Below are 15135 nucleotides of genomic sequence, written 5' to 3'. Positions count from 1 at the left end.
CTACATACACAGCAATAGTGCCCCTTTATGCCCCACATATTATTAATGCCTCCATTTGAGCCCACACATAGTAATTAGCCCCTGCTTTGTGCTTCCGTACAGTATATACGGCCTACATTGTGCCCCCACACAGTAGTTAGGCCCCCAATATTAGTTTTCCCTTTGTGCCAATGGGAAAAAAACTTGAAACTCACCTCTACATACGCCCAGGCCTTTTTATGTTGTCGACAGCTTGACGAAAGGGATATAATGCACGAAGGCATTGCCTACATTGAGACACTGATGCCCTTTATGCCTTGTAGATTGCAGGCCTAAAGCAGTGTACAGTGATGATGGCACAGGAAGCCAATGACTCAAATGAAAGCTGTGCTTGTCCAGGGATCGGGGGCATGTGATGTGGATCACAGTTGTTTTTTTGCAGTCCAAAATTTTGGGTGCATGAAACAAGTTGGGTTGATTTCCTCCCAATAGGCTAAAAATAACCTACAGTAATCTAGTACGATCGGACAATGTAATCATCAATCCCCAAAAAAGCACAATTTTTTCCATTATAATTTTTCTCTGTGCCACTTCCACAGCTAGTTTAGGAAAAAAATAAATGCTGGTTAAAATACACGTTACTCAGCTGTGATTGTGTCTGGTTAACCATTAGCTGGGAGGGGTGGAGAATGGTATAGACACATAGATATAGACTGCAGGGAGGTCGGATCTGTCATACGCAGGCTTCTTTCTGGTACGTCAGGCTGTACAATATTTAAAGAGCTCTGCAGGCTGCTATTATACACAGTATAAAATATACATGCTCTCTTCTTCTTATGCAGGTATCTCAAATAACAGTCTGTAGCAATGACCGGATCACAGAGGAGTTTAGGGAAGGGTAAGTGAATGTAAAGAACATTTTTGGGTCTGAGTATTTGTTATAAGAGTTGAATAGGTTACTAAGCATAAGCACACATAGATACATACAAATGGCTGCACATCGCATTCGAGCTACAAAAATGGGGACAGGCTGCATCATTTTCATGCTGCCTGAAGCAGTATATTTTGTGTGTATTTGTTACATATAACTGGATACTATAATAAAGCTGAATGTGGCAGAAGGGTTGTAGTGCTGTATATATGTATCTACTAGAGCTTTGTGGGTTAGCACAGCTCCTTGTAACACAGCAATTAGTTATTAAGGATTAGTTCTGTCATTTATTAGAATCATGTATGTGACGGACTATGTAAAACATCATAGCATAGCCCTTGATAATAAATCATTATATAAAAAAACAAGCCTCACCTGCTGTATACAAGACAAACTCTAAGGCTGTGTTCACACTGTGTTCTTCCTTATTATGAATTGTAGTAGTCCATTTTATGTCATTCCATGTCTTTTGGTCCAATTCCTCAACCCCTTGAGTTCTTCTGGAGAGGGAGATGTAAGTCCTTGACCCAGCGGAGGCACCTTGCACAGACACTACAAACAGATGAGACATTAGTCCTTGGATGTTCACACAACATAAATTTTCTATTAATCACGGCCTTTGTTGGCGATTTGCAACAACGTCTGTGATAAATTGAAAATGTACATTGTGCTGCAGGCAATGGGATCCCGTCCGGAGTGTATATGTTGCAGGGAAATGATAGAAATGACTAGGGATCAAATCCCGGGAAATGATGAAATGACCGCGTCGTTACATCATTTCCCTGAAGAAAGTCAGGGATTTGATCAAATCCCTGACCCCTTTCAGGAAAATGATGAAATGAACGAGTTGCCGGAGCATTGCTTACCCTATTGGGCCAATCGTCTGTAGTGTTACTGGTGTTGAAAGGGCAAGCGGCTGTTGGCGACAGTAAAGCACGTTGCGTTGTTTGTGGTACAGAATCTGCCCATTCGTGTGACGGTAGTAAAAAAAATCTGGTGCAAGCAATATATATGTGGCAATACCGAAGGAGAAAAAGGATATGGGTCGAAAATTCTGTGCTATTTATGGCAAAAGGCAGAGAGCGTTAGAAATCGAAGGGAAAATGCTGTGAAAGACCTGAAAAGATCGGCTGAAAAAAAATGAAAGAGGTTTCTTTCAAGAAATTTAAAGATGTGTCAGTGAATTCCACAGTTTTGGTGTATGTACCTAAGGTTGATAGAGTCTCATTAGATGGAAGTACCATTGTGGGGATCGTAAAAGATGGGGGGAAAAAATTATATCAAATCGTTACCTCGGTCGGAATTATAGAACTCGAGATGCCACAAATCAACTTGTTTTAATTAAAGAAAAAAAAGAAGAATGAACGTGATCATTTTTTTAATAATAATTTATTAATGCATTCAGTAAAAATATCAGCTTAACTACCTATTTCCTTTGTTAATTAGTTTTGAATAAATAATTTGTGTTTCAACGACTATTGTTGTATTACTTAATAAATAAACATAGAGCTGGGGGACTCCTGACTCATAATTTCATTTCATAATTTCCCTGAAAGGGGTCAGGGATTTGATCAAATCCCTGACTTTCTTTTGAGAAATGATGGAACGGCGTGGTCATTTAATTGAATCCCTGATTCTATAATTTCCCTGCAACACATGTACACATAGTATACTCTCCGGCCAAGATCCCTAGCAGCCGCAACGAAAACTGACATGTCAGTTTTGTGTGGCTGCTATTAATTGAATAGCAGCCGCACAATGCTGACAGTGCACACAATGGAGAGTGTGGCTCTGGGATAAACTTCACTGACACTGGTCGTTCTGTGACACGGCCGGTGTCTCATGTTGTCTCATGTTGCCTTACGCTGTATGACCTGCTCCATCTACCTTAGTATTATCTGTATACTGAATGAATATATTCTTCTACAGGCAGCGCTGCCCCAGGACCGGTACCAGAAGGTCTGATTCGGCTTTACAGCATGAGATTCTGCCCCTTTGCCAAAAGAGCGAGGCTTCTCTTGTTGGTCAAAGGAATCAAGTAGGTACATACTGTAATTTTATACCAGTGCTAGAGATCCAAACATACATGTATCCTTCAGCTTTGCTTATTTCGATAGTGTTCTTGCAGTTAGAATCTGTGTCCTCAGGAGGATTATTTCTTAGGGACTGAGGGGAGGGACATCTTGCATTCTTATAGTTGCATAATTAAAGGGGTTGACGTCAAACTTAGGGTACTATTACACAAAGAGATTAACGGCCACCCTTGGCCATTTCAGACAATAATTGTTTCGTGGGATAGGTCATTTTTTAAATCAATGATAGCCGACATGCACATTGACGGCTGATCGTTAATTTAAAACAAGACCTACAATCCTAATAACGATAGTGACGTCTGCCGACTGATGCTCCGTGAAATAGGAGCGGCAGCACCATGCCGCCACTTTCTCCTGTGGGCCAACCCAACAATCTAAAGATCGTCCAAGCAGCCACGCCCACAGCGTCCTGCTAACCTGACAGGTCGGCGCTTGCTTTCTCTGAAATATCGTGCTGTTTAATACATCCCTTAGTCACAAAGGTTCCTCTATTCCATTTGAAGTGACCAATACTATAGGTGATGTGTGATAGTTTGTGGGGCTTTTAGTTACAAACTTACTATTACAGACTGTGTCTATGGGGAGCAAAGAGGTAATATTTATCCATGAGGAGAGCACCAAAAAGGCTTGTGGAGACTTATAGACCAGTCATGCTTCTCTAGGACCTTTAAGAAGAAGAATATGCAAAGTAATTTTCTGCTGACGCCATTTAGATGTAGCTTACTTTTAAAAAGGTATCTTCATCTCAACTAATATAGTTTAACTTGTAAGGTGAATATTTTTTCAATTACATTCATTAAGTAAACTTGCCTCCCTCTCCTGATATGCTGCTCTTTTCCTCCCATTGTTGACATCTTGTTGTTTAGGTTACCAACCACCACTCTAAAAGCAATGGTCTAATTGGTGTACATATAGCTGTAATGTAGATATATAGGGGGACATTTATTAAGTCCAGTGTTTTCTGCGCCGGGCTTAAAAATGTTTTTTTTTTTTTTTGGGTCAGACCGGGGGTGGGGTGGGGGGGGGGGGGGTGGAGGAGTAATTTGGGGTATTTTTTTGTATGGTGGTTAATTTGTATTACGTGCTTGTATGTTTAAAATTGTTATGATGAAGTAATGATGTCACTTTTGTATGGGAAAATATTGAAAAATAAATAAAGAGATATGAATTTAAAAAAAAAAAATGTCCCTGCAGTGCCGACGGTACGGAGATTCATGTAAAGGCGCATTGCCTCTTCATAAATCCCATGCGCACCAGTGTGCGCGCCAAGGGAACCTACGCCAGCTCTGAGCTAGCATAGGTTTCCTTATCATTTTTGGCAAGAAAAATGATAAATTAAGCGGACCAGAGTTTGCACCCCTTTCCACCCCCTCCACACCCCCTCCTTACCTCCCTGGCTCCATTAGGAAGCCTTAGAACAAGACTGCAGATTTGACAAACCAAGCCATAAAACTCTCCAAAAAAGGCAAAGGGCAAACATTGTTTCTTATGTTTCAGGACACCACCCAGCATCCTGCTGTGTACTGACAGGTGGCCACAACCCCAAAAACAACTGTCTACAGATAGGTCAATTCCCCTTTTGGTTACAGTTTTCTGGCATAGTTTGGCAAATTCTCAGACATGTTCTAAGGCTTCTTAAAGTGGTTGTCCATCAAGCGGGTCGTGTGCATGTCCTGTCATTTATCGTGACATAACCCCACCACCATGTCTCGGAAGGCTTACATCCGAGATGTGGGATCTCAGAAAGTCCCTCCCTTTAAGGGAGCCAAGCATTGACTTGAAAGAAAGCTACCAAGAAAAGGTGGCACCAGAGAGCTTTTCATATCCTTCATACCGTACTTTCATCCATGCATTGTGAAGGTAAAACTCGTCTCTAACAAGTAATTTTTTTCCATTCAGACATGAAATCATCAACATTAACCTAAAAAACAAGCCAGAGTGGTTTTTTGAGAAAAGTCCTCTGGGGTATGTGCCATCTCTCGAGACCCCTGATGGCAAAATCATCTATGAATCTCCAATCATTTGTGATTACCTGGATGAAGCCTATCCCGGGAAAAAGCTGACCCCGGCCGATCCCTATGAGAAGGCACAACAGAGGATGCTGCTAGAACTTTTCAATGTGGTAGGACATCAGACTATTGTTCTTATTTGATGGTGAATAGTTAGTCTCTTTTGGTTCGATGAAACTGAACCACAATATACGACTAAACACATAGCACTGCTTCTAGAAGCAGCCATGTTTTTCTTATATGTTATACATATTTTTAACAGTTTTTGGTGTCATATTTTTTCTAATTTTCCATTTTTTTCTATCTATATTATATAATAATCCTAAAATCTTGTAGTTTTCATTCTCACCACTAGGGCTAAACTTGCTGTTGTGTCTGTAGTAATAAGAGGAGACTACTGTAAAGTATTGCAGTGACATGTGAAACCAGTAGAGAGAGGAGACAATAGTAACTCCCTGTGGAATTACCTCTTTAAAGGTCACAGAGATCATTCAGTAATGTCTTACATTCAGCTCAAGGGGACAGAATCTGTCTATTGTCGTCTATGTCCATGAGTCTTTCTGTAAAGTATTTTACTAAATGCTGTTAAAAACAGTCAAGGCAAGATAGCGGCCCTGAAACTAATGTGAAATAAATAAAAACTAAAGTCAGAAAATAGGAACAAATTAGAATAAAAGAACAAGTTTTAGTATGTGATTTTAATCAGTAAAAGAAAATTTAGGTGACACATTCCCTTTAAGGGTTCCTATCAAAACTGCAAACTATAGAGTATTCACAAGGGGAACAAGTAACACAGCTTTGTATGTATAATTTCAGGTTTCAGCTGTCATGTACAAGGTTTTGTATGCCCGAAGGGCTAATCAAGATGTGACCCAATTAAAGGTGGAGTTTTTTGAGAAATTTAAAAAACTTGACGAGGTAAGAAATATTTCTATTGAATCTATAAACAAAGCATTATTCTGGGATGAAATCTGCAGTTCTGTATATAAGGCGAACAATATAAAACAGGGGAGGAAATCTTATAGGAGAAAAAGTTGTTTTTTTCATTAAAAGGGGTTGTCCAACGAAAAACTTTTTCTTTCAAATCAACTAGTGTCAGAAACTTATATAGATTTGTAATTTACTTCTATTAAAAAAACTCAAGTCTTCCAGTACTTATCAGCTGCTGTATGTCCCAAAGGAAGTGTTGTTTTATTTTCAGTCTGGCACTGCTCTCTGCTGACATCTCTGGCCGGGACAGGAACTCTTGTCTCGGTTCGCTATGAATCCCCATAGAAAACCTCTCATGCTCTGAACAGTTCCTGTCTCGGCCAGAGATGTCAACAGAGAGCCCTGTGTCAGGCTGAAAATAAAACATTTCCTACAGGACATACAGCAGCTAATAAGTATGGGAAGACTTGAGATTTTTTAATAGTAGTAAATTACAAATCTATATAACTTTCTGATACCAGTTGATTTGAAAGAAAAAGTATTTCGCTGGACAACCCCTTTGATCAACTGATATGTCCCTATTGTGCTTGGGGCGCTGAGGATGAAGGTATGTTTCTTACCTTGATCCTCTGCGCGGTTCTTGGGAGCTTTGTAGTTTATTAGATGAGTAAATTAGGTAGTTTAGTGTCATGGGGGTGGGACTGCACTGATCCACCCCGCTGACCCACCACTTCTTTTGAATATTGGGGTAGCGCTCTGCAGTGACATTACTCTGGCATTTATCGCTGAAGAGAGCCAAATGAATTTTCATTAAAAGGGGCAGGCGGGCCAGCCAGGGTGGATTAGAGCACTGAGGGTGGTAGTCTCGTCCCCAGTGCAAAAAACATCTAATTTACATATATAATAAATTACAAAGTTCCCAAAGCTTTTTCACATAGAATTGTGTACGTCAACCAAACATTGGCACATGTATGTCACTTTTTATACCCTGGGGTGCCCCCTTAATTTTTGGTGCCTAGGTTTCCATGACCACTGACTAATGTGTGAGTGAGTGCACGTTCCCAAGGTAGAAGTTTTGTAAATCTTCTTCACTTTCTTTGCAGGCTCTAGCCAAAAGGAACAGCGCATACTTTGGTGGCCCATCTGCATCTATGGTTGACTACATGATGTGGCCCTGGTTAGAACGGTTGCTTGTTTTCGATGTCGTGGAGTAAGTAATACAAAACATAATGGAGGGCAATTTTCTTTGGCCTGGTGTCAGTTTTCTGGCATTTTGGAAAAAGCTTTACACAAAACATAATAGACATGAGATCATAAATAAAACTTACATGTATGATTCAAGCCATACCAGGGGATTCCACTTCCATACCAGACACGCTTAGAAATAACAATTCATTGGAATTCCTTTGGGCATCACTCTTGTATACATGAGCGTTGTCAATGCATACAATTGCATGTATATTCTGAGCATATACAAGTACAGCCTCTCCAGGGCCGGCCTTAGGGTAGATGGCGCCCTGTGCGAAACTTTCTTTCGGCGCCCCCCCCCCCCCTTGATACCCCCTAATAGTGACATAGACTAAATCCCACAGCCTCCCACCCCTCCAGACAACCTCCACAATCAAACGAGGCTGAGGCTAAAGAATTTAGATATGATAGACTAAATCCTACTACAATGAGCGCCACCCCTAAACCCCAGCCCCCTAAACCACCCGACTCCCGATAAAGGTACTTACCGGCACACAGGGGGACAGGTGCCTCTGCGGCCGTCCGTGCCCTTCCTGATTGGTTCTCCTGCAGACAATTGTACACAGGGGCGTAGCTAGGGGTTCAGTCTAGGGGAGGGGCGAGCGATTCTGAATGGGCCCCCAACCGATTATGTTAGCCATAGGGAACATAAGCAGGTTAGAATGCCTATCTATCTATCTATCTATCTATCTATCTATCTATCTATCTATCTATCTATCTATCTATCTATGTGACCTGTGTGACCTCCATTATACTGACTACTATACAAGATGCTGGAAAGCTGTGTGACCTCCATTATACTGACTACTATACAAGATGCTGGGAAAGCTGGGTGACCTCCATTATACTGACTACTATAAAATATGTTAGGAAAGCTGGGTGACCTCCATTATACTGACTACTATACAAGATGCTAGGAAAGCTGGGTGACCTCCATATACTAATTACTATACAAGATGCTGGGAAAGCTGGGTGACTACCATTATACTGACTACTATAAAATATGCTAGGAAAGCTGGGTGACCTCCATCATACTACTATACAAGATGCTGGAAAGTTGGGTGACCGCCATTATACTGACTACTATAAAAGATGCTAGGAAAGCTAGGTTACCTCCATTATACTTACTATACAAGATGCTGGGAAAGTTGGGTGACCTCCATATACTTATTTCTATACAAGATGTTGGGAAAGCTGGGTGACCTCCATTATAAACTGACATACAGGATGCTGGGAGAGCTGGGTGACCTCCATTACACGACATACAGGATGCTGGGAAAGCTGTGTGACCTCCATTATACACTGACATACAGGATGCTGGGAGAGCTGGTTGACCACCATTTTATTGACATACAGAATGCTGGGAGAGCTGGGTGACCTCTATTACACTGACATACAGGATGCTGGGAAAGATGGGTGACCTCCATCATACTAACTACGATAAATCATTGCCAATCACAAGTGTTAATGTTAGTAGCCCAGGAAAGAATCCTTCCAGCCAGCAGCATAGTGCAGTAGTATCAGTGCTGAGTACAGGTTGCTGCTGATCACTAGCCTGTTCCCAGCACAGTGAGGGATGTGGTTGCTGCTATCTCCCTATTTTCTCCTCTCTGCCCCCTCCCTCCTGTATCTTCCTCACAGCCAGCAGCATATGGCAGTAGTATCAGCGCTGAGTACAGGCTGCTGCTGCTGATCAATATCCTGATCCCAGCACAGCACACTGAGGGATGTGGCTGCTGCTATCTCCCTTTGCTATTCTCACTGCCCTCTCCCTCCTGTATCTCCCCCCCCCCCCCCACTTGCTGCTTCTCAGCAGGGTAATGAAGGCCCTGTGCACTCAGTGTCCCACTCGCGGTCGGCACCGGGGGGGGGGGGGGCTTGTCGACAGGGGGCGGAGCCTACCGGGATATACCGGAACAGTAATTTGCCAGGTCCAAAGCAAGCTCGGTGGGCGGGGAAGCGTCCCTACTGGCTACACATCTAACTTAGCGCCCCTAAGCAACCAGCATGGGAGGAGGGGAGGTGGCCAGCTGGAGGAGGCGCTGCGGCAGACACAGCACATCTAACCTAGAGATTCCGGCACTTCTTTATGGCCCCCTGGCACACCCCACTGATTAGCTGTTTCACCAAGCTGCTACATTTGGATGTAGACAGTAAGTTGAGACAGAAGCACACAGCACTGTTGATTGATTCAGGGCTATGCTGGGCTAATGCAGTTCAGATCCCATTGAAGTGACTAGGAACTGAGTTGCAGTAACCCATAATGGCCATTAATCTATGAGAGGAGCAATGTGCTAGGTGTGTACATCACTGATCGGTGGGGGTGCTGGGTGTCATATATTAAAGGCATATCCTGAGAAGAGCCCATTAAACCCACAGTATCAGAACCTCCTGTAATGTACATTAAACATATACAGTTTAAAGTGTCACTGTCATTTTTTTTTTTTTGCAGTCGATTTTAAGAAACTTTGTAATTTGGTTTATTAGCGGAAAAATGAATTTGTCATGAAAATGCAGTTTGAAGCTCTCCCCCGTCTTCATGGTTTCCCTATGGAGAGGGGAGAGATGAGCCACCAAAACAGCACAACAAAGAGTTAAGTTACAGCTACATGACCAGGCTCTCTCCTCTGATGTCACCACTGACCTCTCTGACCTCTGAATAGCACTCTGAATAGCTCCCCCGCTGTGTAATCCTTTGTTCTCTGCTCTCTGCTGTTGACTATTCTCCCTCCCCCTCCCAGACAGGATCCATCTGATTAAGATTTCCTGATTCTGAGCAGTGGATGACAGGAGAGGAGAGGGGGACCTGGGAAAAGGCTTTTAAATGCAGATAATGGCATATTTGCCTAATAAACCCAATTACAAAGATTCTTGAAATCTCCTGCACTATTCATTTCTGCAAAAATTTTTTAACGACAGTGACTTTTTAACCCCTGGACGTACCTGTACGTCCCAGGTCGCCTACGGGTGCTCAGAGCGGGGCCGCGTGGCGGTCACAGTCCGATTGCCGTGCCCGCTAATTAGGTAATTGGATGCAGATGTCAAAGATGACAGCTGCATCCGATTACCTTATGCAGCCGTTCCCTGTTGTCTAATGGGGTGGATAGCTCCTCTGGGACGTTGTCCCGGAGGAGCGATCCACACGTCCGGCTAAGGCCAGGGTCTGTGCTGTAATGGCGCTGATCCCGGCTCGGCACTCAGTTGCTTCCGTCTGCAGCAGCCGGAAGCAATCGAGTGCCTATCTCATTGATCTATGCTGTATTACTATACAGCATAGATCTCAATGAGAGATCAGTGTGCTTATACTAGAACTATTAATTAATCACATTCCTGATCTCGTATGGTAAATGGCGCAAGCGCAAAAAAATCCCACATTGAGAAATTGCGCATTTTTGGTTGCATCAAATCCAGAAAAATTGTAATAAAAAGCAATCAAAAAGTCTCATATGCGCAATCAAGGTACCGATAGAAAGATCACAAAAATGACACCTCACACAGCCCCATAGACCAAAGGATAAAAGCGCTATAAGCCTGGGAATGGAGCGATTTTAAGGAACATATATTTGTTAACAATGGTTTGAACTTTTTACAGGTCATCAGATACAATAAAAGTTATACATGTTATATATCGTTGTTATCGTAACGACTTGAGGAACATATATAATAAGTCAGTTTTACCCCAGGGCAAACGGCGTAAAAAAATACCCTCCAAATAAAAGAAATTCGTGTTTTTTTTTCAATTTCACCACACATTGAATTTTTTCCTGGTTGTGCAGTGTACTTTATGCAAAAATTCAGCCTGTCATTGCAAAGTACAATTAGTGACGCAAAAAATAAGGGCTCATGTGGGTTTCTAGGTGAAAAAATGCAAGTGCTATGGCCTTATATACACTAAATAAAACGAAAACGCAAAAATTGAAATTGCCCCGGTCCTCTAAGGGTTAAGCTCATACATAGTAGCATGAAGTATTATGACAGATTTTCCAATACTGTATAAGGCTGGGTTCACACACTCCGTTTAACAGATCCATTTTTAAATGGTTACTTTTAATGTACACAAAAACATGGTCAGCCACGTTTTTGTGTACGCTAAAAAAAGGGAAAAAAAAACATTTGTTTTGATCCGGTTTTGTTTTTTTAATTTTTATAATGGTAGTCAATAGAAAAACAAATCCAAACGAATTGTGCACAATTGCATCCGTTTTTTTTCATCTATTCCCCCCTCACCATAAGACAGATACGTTAAACAGACTGCTAAAATGCAGTGTAAACCCAGCCTAAGCCTGACTACACTGACTTGTACTTATATATAATATTGGGACAGATACGGTTAATTCTGGAGCCTATTAATTCTAAAACACGATGCAGGATTAACAATTGAAGGTCTTAATGGGGAGCATGTATCTCATTTTTTTTTCTTCATTTTTCTAGTTATTTGGAGAAGGTGCCACATATCAGAGCCTGGCACAAGCTCATGCTGCAGGACCCAGCTGTGAAAGCCACCTTTATAGAGCCGGAGGTTATGCTTGCCTTTTCCAAACTCTTTGCACAGAACAGTGTTGATGCGGTTGATTATGGCCTTGACTGATGTCCCCGATAGTTATGTGATCTCTATATCTTGTGCCTTTTATAATACGTTGTATGTTTATAAGCTCTTAGCCCTCCGCACTGTGATTAAATATGTTTTCAAGCACTGATCTCTCATTGAGTCGCTAATATGAAAACTATGGATAGGCTGTTAATGTTACTATATTTCCATGAAGGATTTGGATGATTTGATCCAATGCTTCAATGATAAGCCTACGTCCGTTACCTTAACCATGTTATACTCCAACATTCACATCAATGGATGTGGCGCGGGGGTGGGGGTGGGGGGTTGTTACCTGCTTATAGTACTATTTGCGGAACATTATGAGCATTATTCTATATAACTTTTTCAAATACTGTACTACTAGAAACTTGGAACAGCGATGGGTACAATAGTTGCACCCTCACAAGCCAACCTATAGCTATAGGCTGTATCCTAGTTTTCCAGGCGGTCCTCCGGCTGTATCCACCCTCTCCACGGAGGTGAAAGACAGCGGGAATTATTGCCGAGAATTCAGGTTCGTACGAACCCGAACCTCAGCAGGTTCGGACCATCCCTACTGGTAATAAGGCATACATTGAGCCGTGAAATTTTTTACTGAACATGCGTCTATTCAGAGACTAGCTGTTTAACAGACGCATTTGCAGTACAGAGTGTCCTGGCCCAATGTGTTTGTCAGTCAAATGACTGGCTTCTTTGTGAGTGTGCTGTTGACCGGGGCTAGTATTTTTATTTTTTTAACCAGCAAAAGAGCTGCCTTCAGGAGACTGGACCTGGTAACAAGTAAGTATTGCTCTGTTGTAAAGCATTATAACAAATAATATAAAAAAAAAATCCATGTAAATTGCAAACTTGCTTTATATCAAATCCCCGGTTGATTCAGATTGTGAAAGTTATAATGACAGGAACACTGTAGGTGCTCTTGTAAATACTAAAATGTGCATTTTCAGTTATCCTCAGTGGAAAAGCTTGGGGTGGTCCCTAAACATAAAATGTACATGTTGTTGACCATGTAATCTCTAAGAAAGTGGACAATGGAAATTCTGTTTAGATTTAAGCAGTAAGGAGCAAGGCCGAATTCATACACAGTATGAAACCGGCTGTTCTGTGACACGACCGTGTCACAGAACGGCCGGTGTCAGTGAAGTTCATCCTGGCCGGTACCACGGTACTGGCGGGATGAACTTCATTTCTTTTTAATTGGGATGCGGGCACATATAGCAGATAATGCAAAGTGCGGTCGGAGCCGCACTTTAAATTGTCTGCTTTGTCAGTCTTCTGTGGCTGCTGTTCAATGTATACAGAATTCCACAATTCCATTGAAAACTATGCAATGTATTTTTTCATTTAATAATGGCCGTTGCAACAAAGGCCGTTATTAAATGAAAAAATACATTGTGCTAACTTAGCCCAAAAATGTTTAGTCTGCAATGAAGCACAACTAACCAGGGATGGGCTATGGACTGAGCAATTGGTAAACCAGGTACACTGGGTCTTTGTTTCTTAAGCTACATACTGTATAAGTCTCAGATATGGGGTCTATTTTAAAGCACTGAAAAGATTGTAGATACATTACAGAGAAGATCATGCTTAGATAATCTTTGCCCCACCTGTTAAAGAAATAACACACATACAACCTAACGGAGGTCAATATATTGGAGTAGTATAACTGGTTTGCACTAAAGCATACTCACAATTCATCAAGCAGTCTGAGTTACAATACAAAAAGCAAATACAGGGATCCTAAAGGTCGCAGTAATAGCATAGTGGACTTATTTTATAAGATTGCCTCTCACCTTCTTAGCCCAGTGGACCCAGTACTGGCAAGGTTTGTCTGCTGTTTATTCAGGCCCTAAGCTCACTGATGGTCAAGACAGGAAAGACAACCACATAAAGATGTGAGACAGTGATAAAGGACCAAGAAGCACCACATGATACCTAATGTCTCTTATTATCAGGCCTCAATCACTTCATTTACCAATAACTCTTTACTCAAGAGAAGTAGCCCTAGTCTTAAACACTAGGGGGAATCTGTCCTGTCCATGCAAGGTAAATCAAGGCTTCCTTCTCACCTCAGCAGCAGAAGTGCTCAGTGTAAGCCGTTCCTTGTTTTGCTGCTGTTTGTTTTTTTCTGCTCATTGTACCTGGCAACCAAGTGCATCAGTAATCCCTTCTCCTCCTGTATCTGTAGTTCTGTATTGTGTAATTACCTCATCAGAGTATAATACGTACATCAAACTTTTATGCTTTAAACTGCATAAAAAAAACTTCCAGCTTCAGCATAAAATCATACAGCCATAACAGTCCATATATGCACATAGGACAAGAAAAATGGCAGATTGGCACGCTGCTGTTTTCCAAGTTTATATTAAGCTTATGTTATGTAGTACAATTTTTCTCCCTTCTTTTTAAACCATGTGACCAAAACATGCTTGGATATGTAAACAGCACTATGAATTAATGACATGTGCTTGGATAAACGCTCAAATTCGTGATACTCTTTACTTTGACGCGCTGATCATGTGATCCAAACCTATCTGCAGTCTGAAAAGCAATGGAAGACGACACCGGAGGAAGCACCATCAATCAGCTGGTACAGAGTCACCATGGGGTTTCTATTCCTCAGGTTTGAAGGAAAGACTTCCTGTTGCCTTTCATGAATTGGAAGGATACAAAACAATGCCCAAAGCTATAACAATATACACAGATCTGCTATAACATTATCAGAGTGTAATAACTAGAGTCTCTTGTAGCATGTTTTCAGCATGTAATGGTGACTATCAAAGGTGGTCCAGGGAAGGACAAGGGTCAAGGCAACTAAGGTTCATTGATGTCCATGAGGTGCAAAAGCTAGCCTTCCCCCTTTACAGCCAGCCAGAGCTACTTGTAGCACAAACTGCTGAAACACTTTATGCCGACTGTGTCAAGGCTAGGGAGACACGGACAATACAGGACAGTGAACCCTGAGGCTTGACCCAACCAATGTCCCTGCCTACTTGCCACGGACGGCCCTAAACGGCCACGGACAACCACGAAGCTGGTCCCTATACTGAGTAGGTGCGACACACGAAACGCAGACAGACGAACAAACACAATAAAGGAAAGTCAGCTAGCCAAGTCAAAACCGAACGAGCAACACAGTACAAAATCTGTTAGAGAGAGGATAGTCGGAGGTCAGGCAAAAAGTCAGAACACGGGCTCAAACCGAGGAGCGCCAGCACACAGTCCTGACACTATGATAGAAAGGTGTTAGAACAAAAGTGTAAAACTCAGGCCCTCCAGCTGTTACTAAACTACAATTCCCATCATGCCTGGAGAGCCAAAGCTTTAGCTTTGTATATTTCAGAAAGATAAAGC

General features: G+C 41.9%; 1 protein-coding gene across 1 annotated transcript; it reads left to right on the top strand.

The window, feature by feature from the left end:
- Positions 1-820: 820 nt before the first annotated feature.
- On the top strand, positions 821-11782 carry LOC138798515 (glutathione S-transferase omega-1-like). Its single transcript, XM_069979010.1, has 6 exons — positions 821-877; positions 2840-2948; positions 4903-5125; positions 5829-5930; positions 7046-7152; positions 11622-11782. The coding sequence occupies exons 1-6, from the start codon at positions 847-849 to the stop codon at positions 11776-11778; spliced, it is 729 nt and encodes a 242-aa protein (XP_069835111.1). The 5' UTR covers positions 821-846; the 3' UTR covers positions 11779-11782.
- The last annotated feature ends 3353 nt before the right edge of the window (positions 11783-15135 follow it).

This window comes from Dendropsophus ebraccatus, chromosome 8 (genome assembly GCF_027789765.1).
Source record: "Dendropsophus ebraccatus isolate aDenEbr1 chromosome 8, aDenEbr1.pat, whole genome shotgun sequence".
In the NCBI taxonomy this organism is placed as follows: Eukaryota; Metazoa; Chordata; class Amphibia; order Anura; family Hylidae; genus Dendropsophus; species Dendropsophus ebraccatus.
Note: the sequence above shows the minus strand (reverse complement) of the source record. Positions and strands in the feature narration are given on the sequence as shown.

Bases quoted from the DNA above. Each gene is read 5' to 3' on its own strand.
- LOC138798515 (XM_069979010.1), top strand. From the start codon at position 847: ATGACCGGATCACAGAGGAGTTTAGGGAAGG. The intron at 878-2,839 runs GTAAGTGAATGT...ATTCTTCTACAG, and splicing joins ACAGAGGAGTTTAGGGAAGG to GCAGCGCTGCCCCAGGACCG. The intron at 7,153-11,621 runs GTAAGTAATACA...TCATTTTTCTAG, and splicing joins CTTGTTTTCGATGTCGTGGA to TTATTTGGAGAAGGTGCCAC.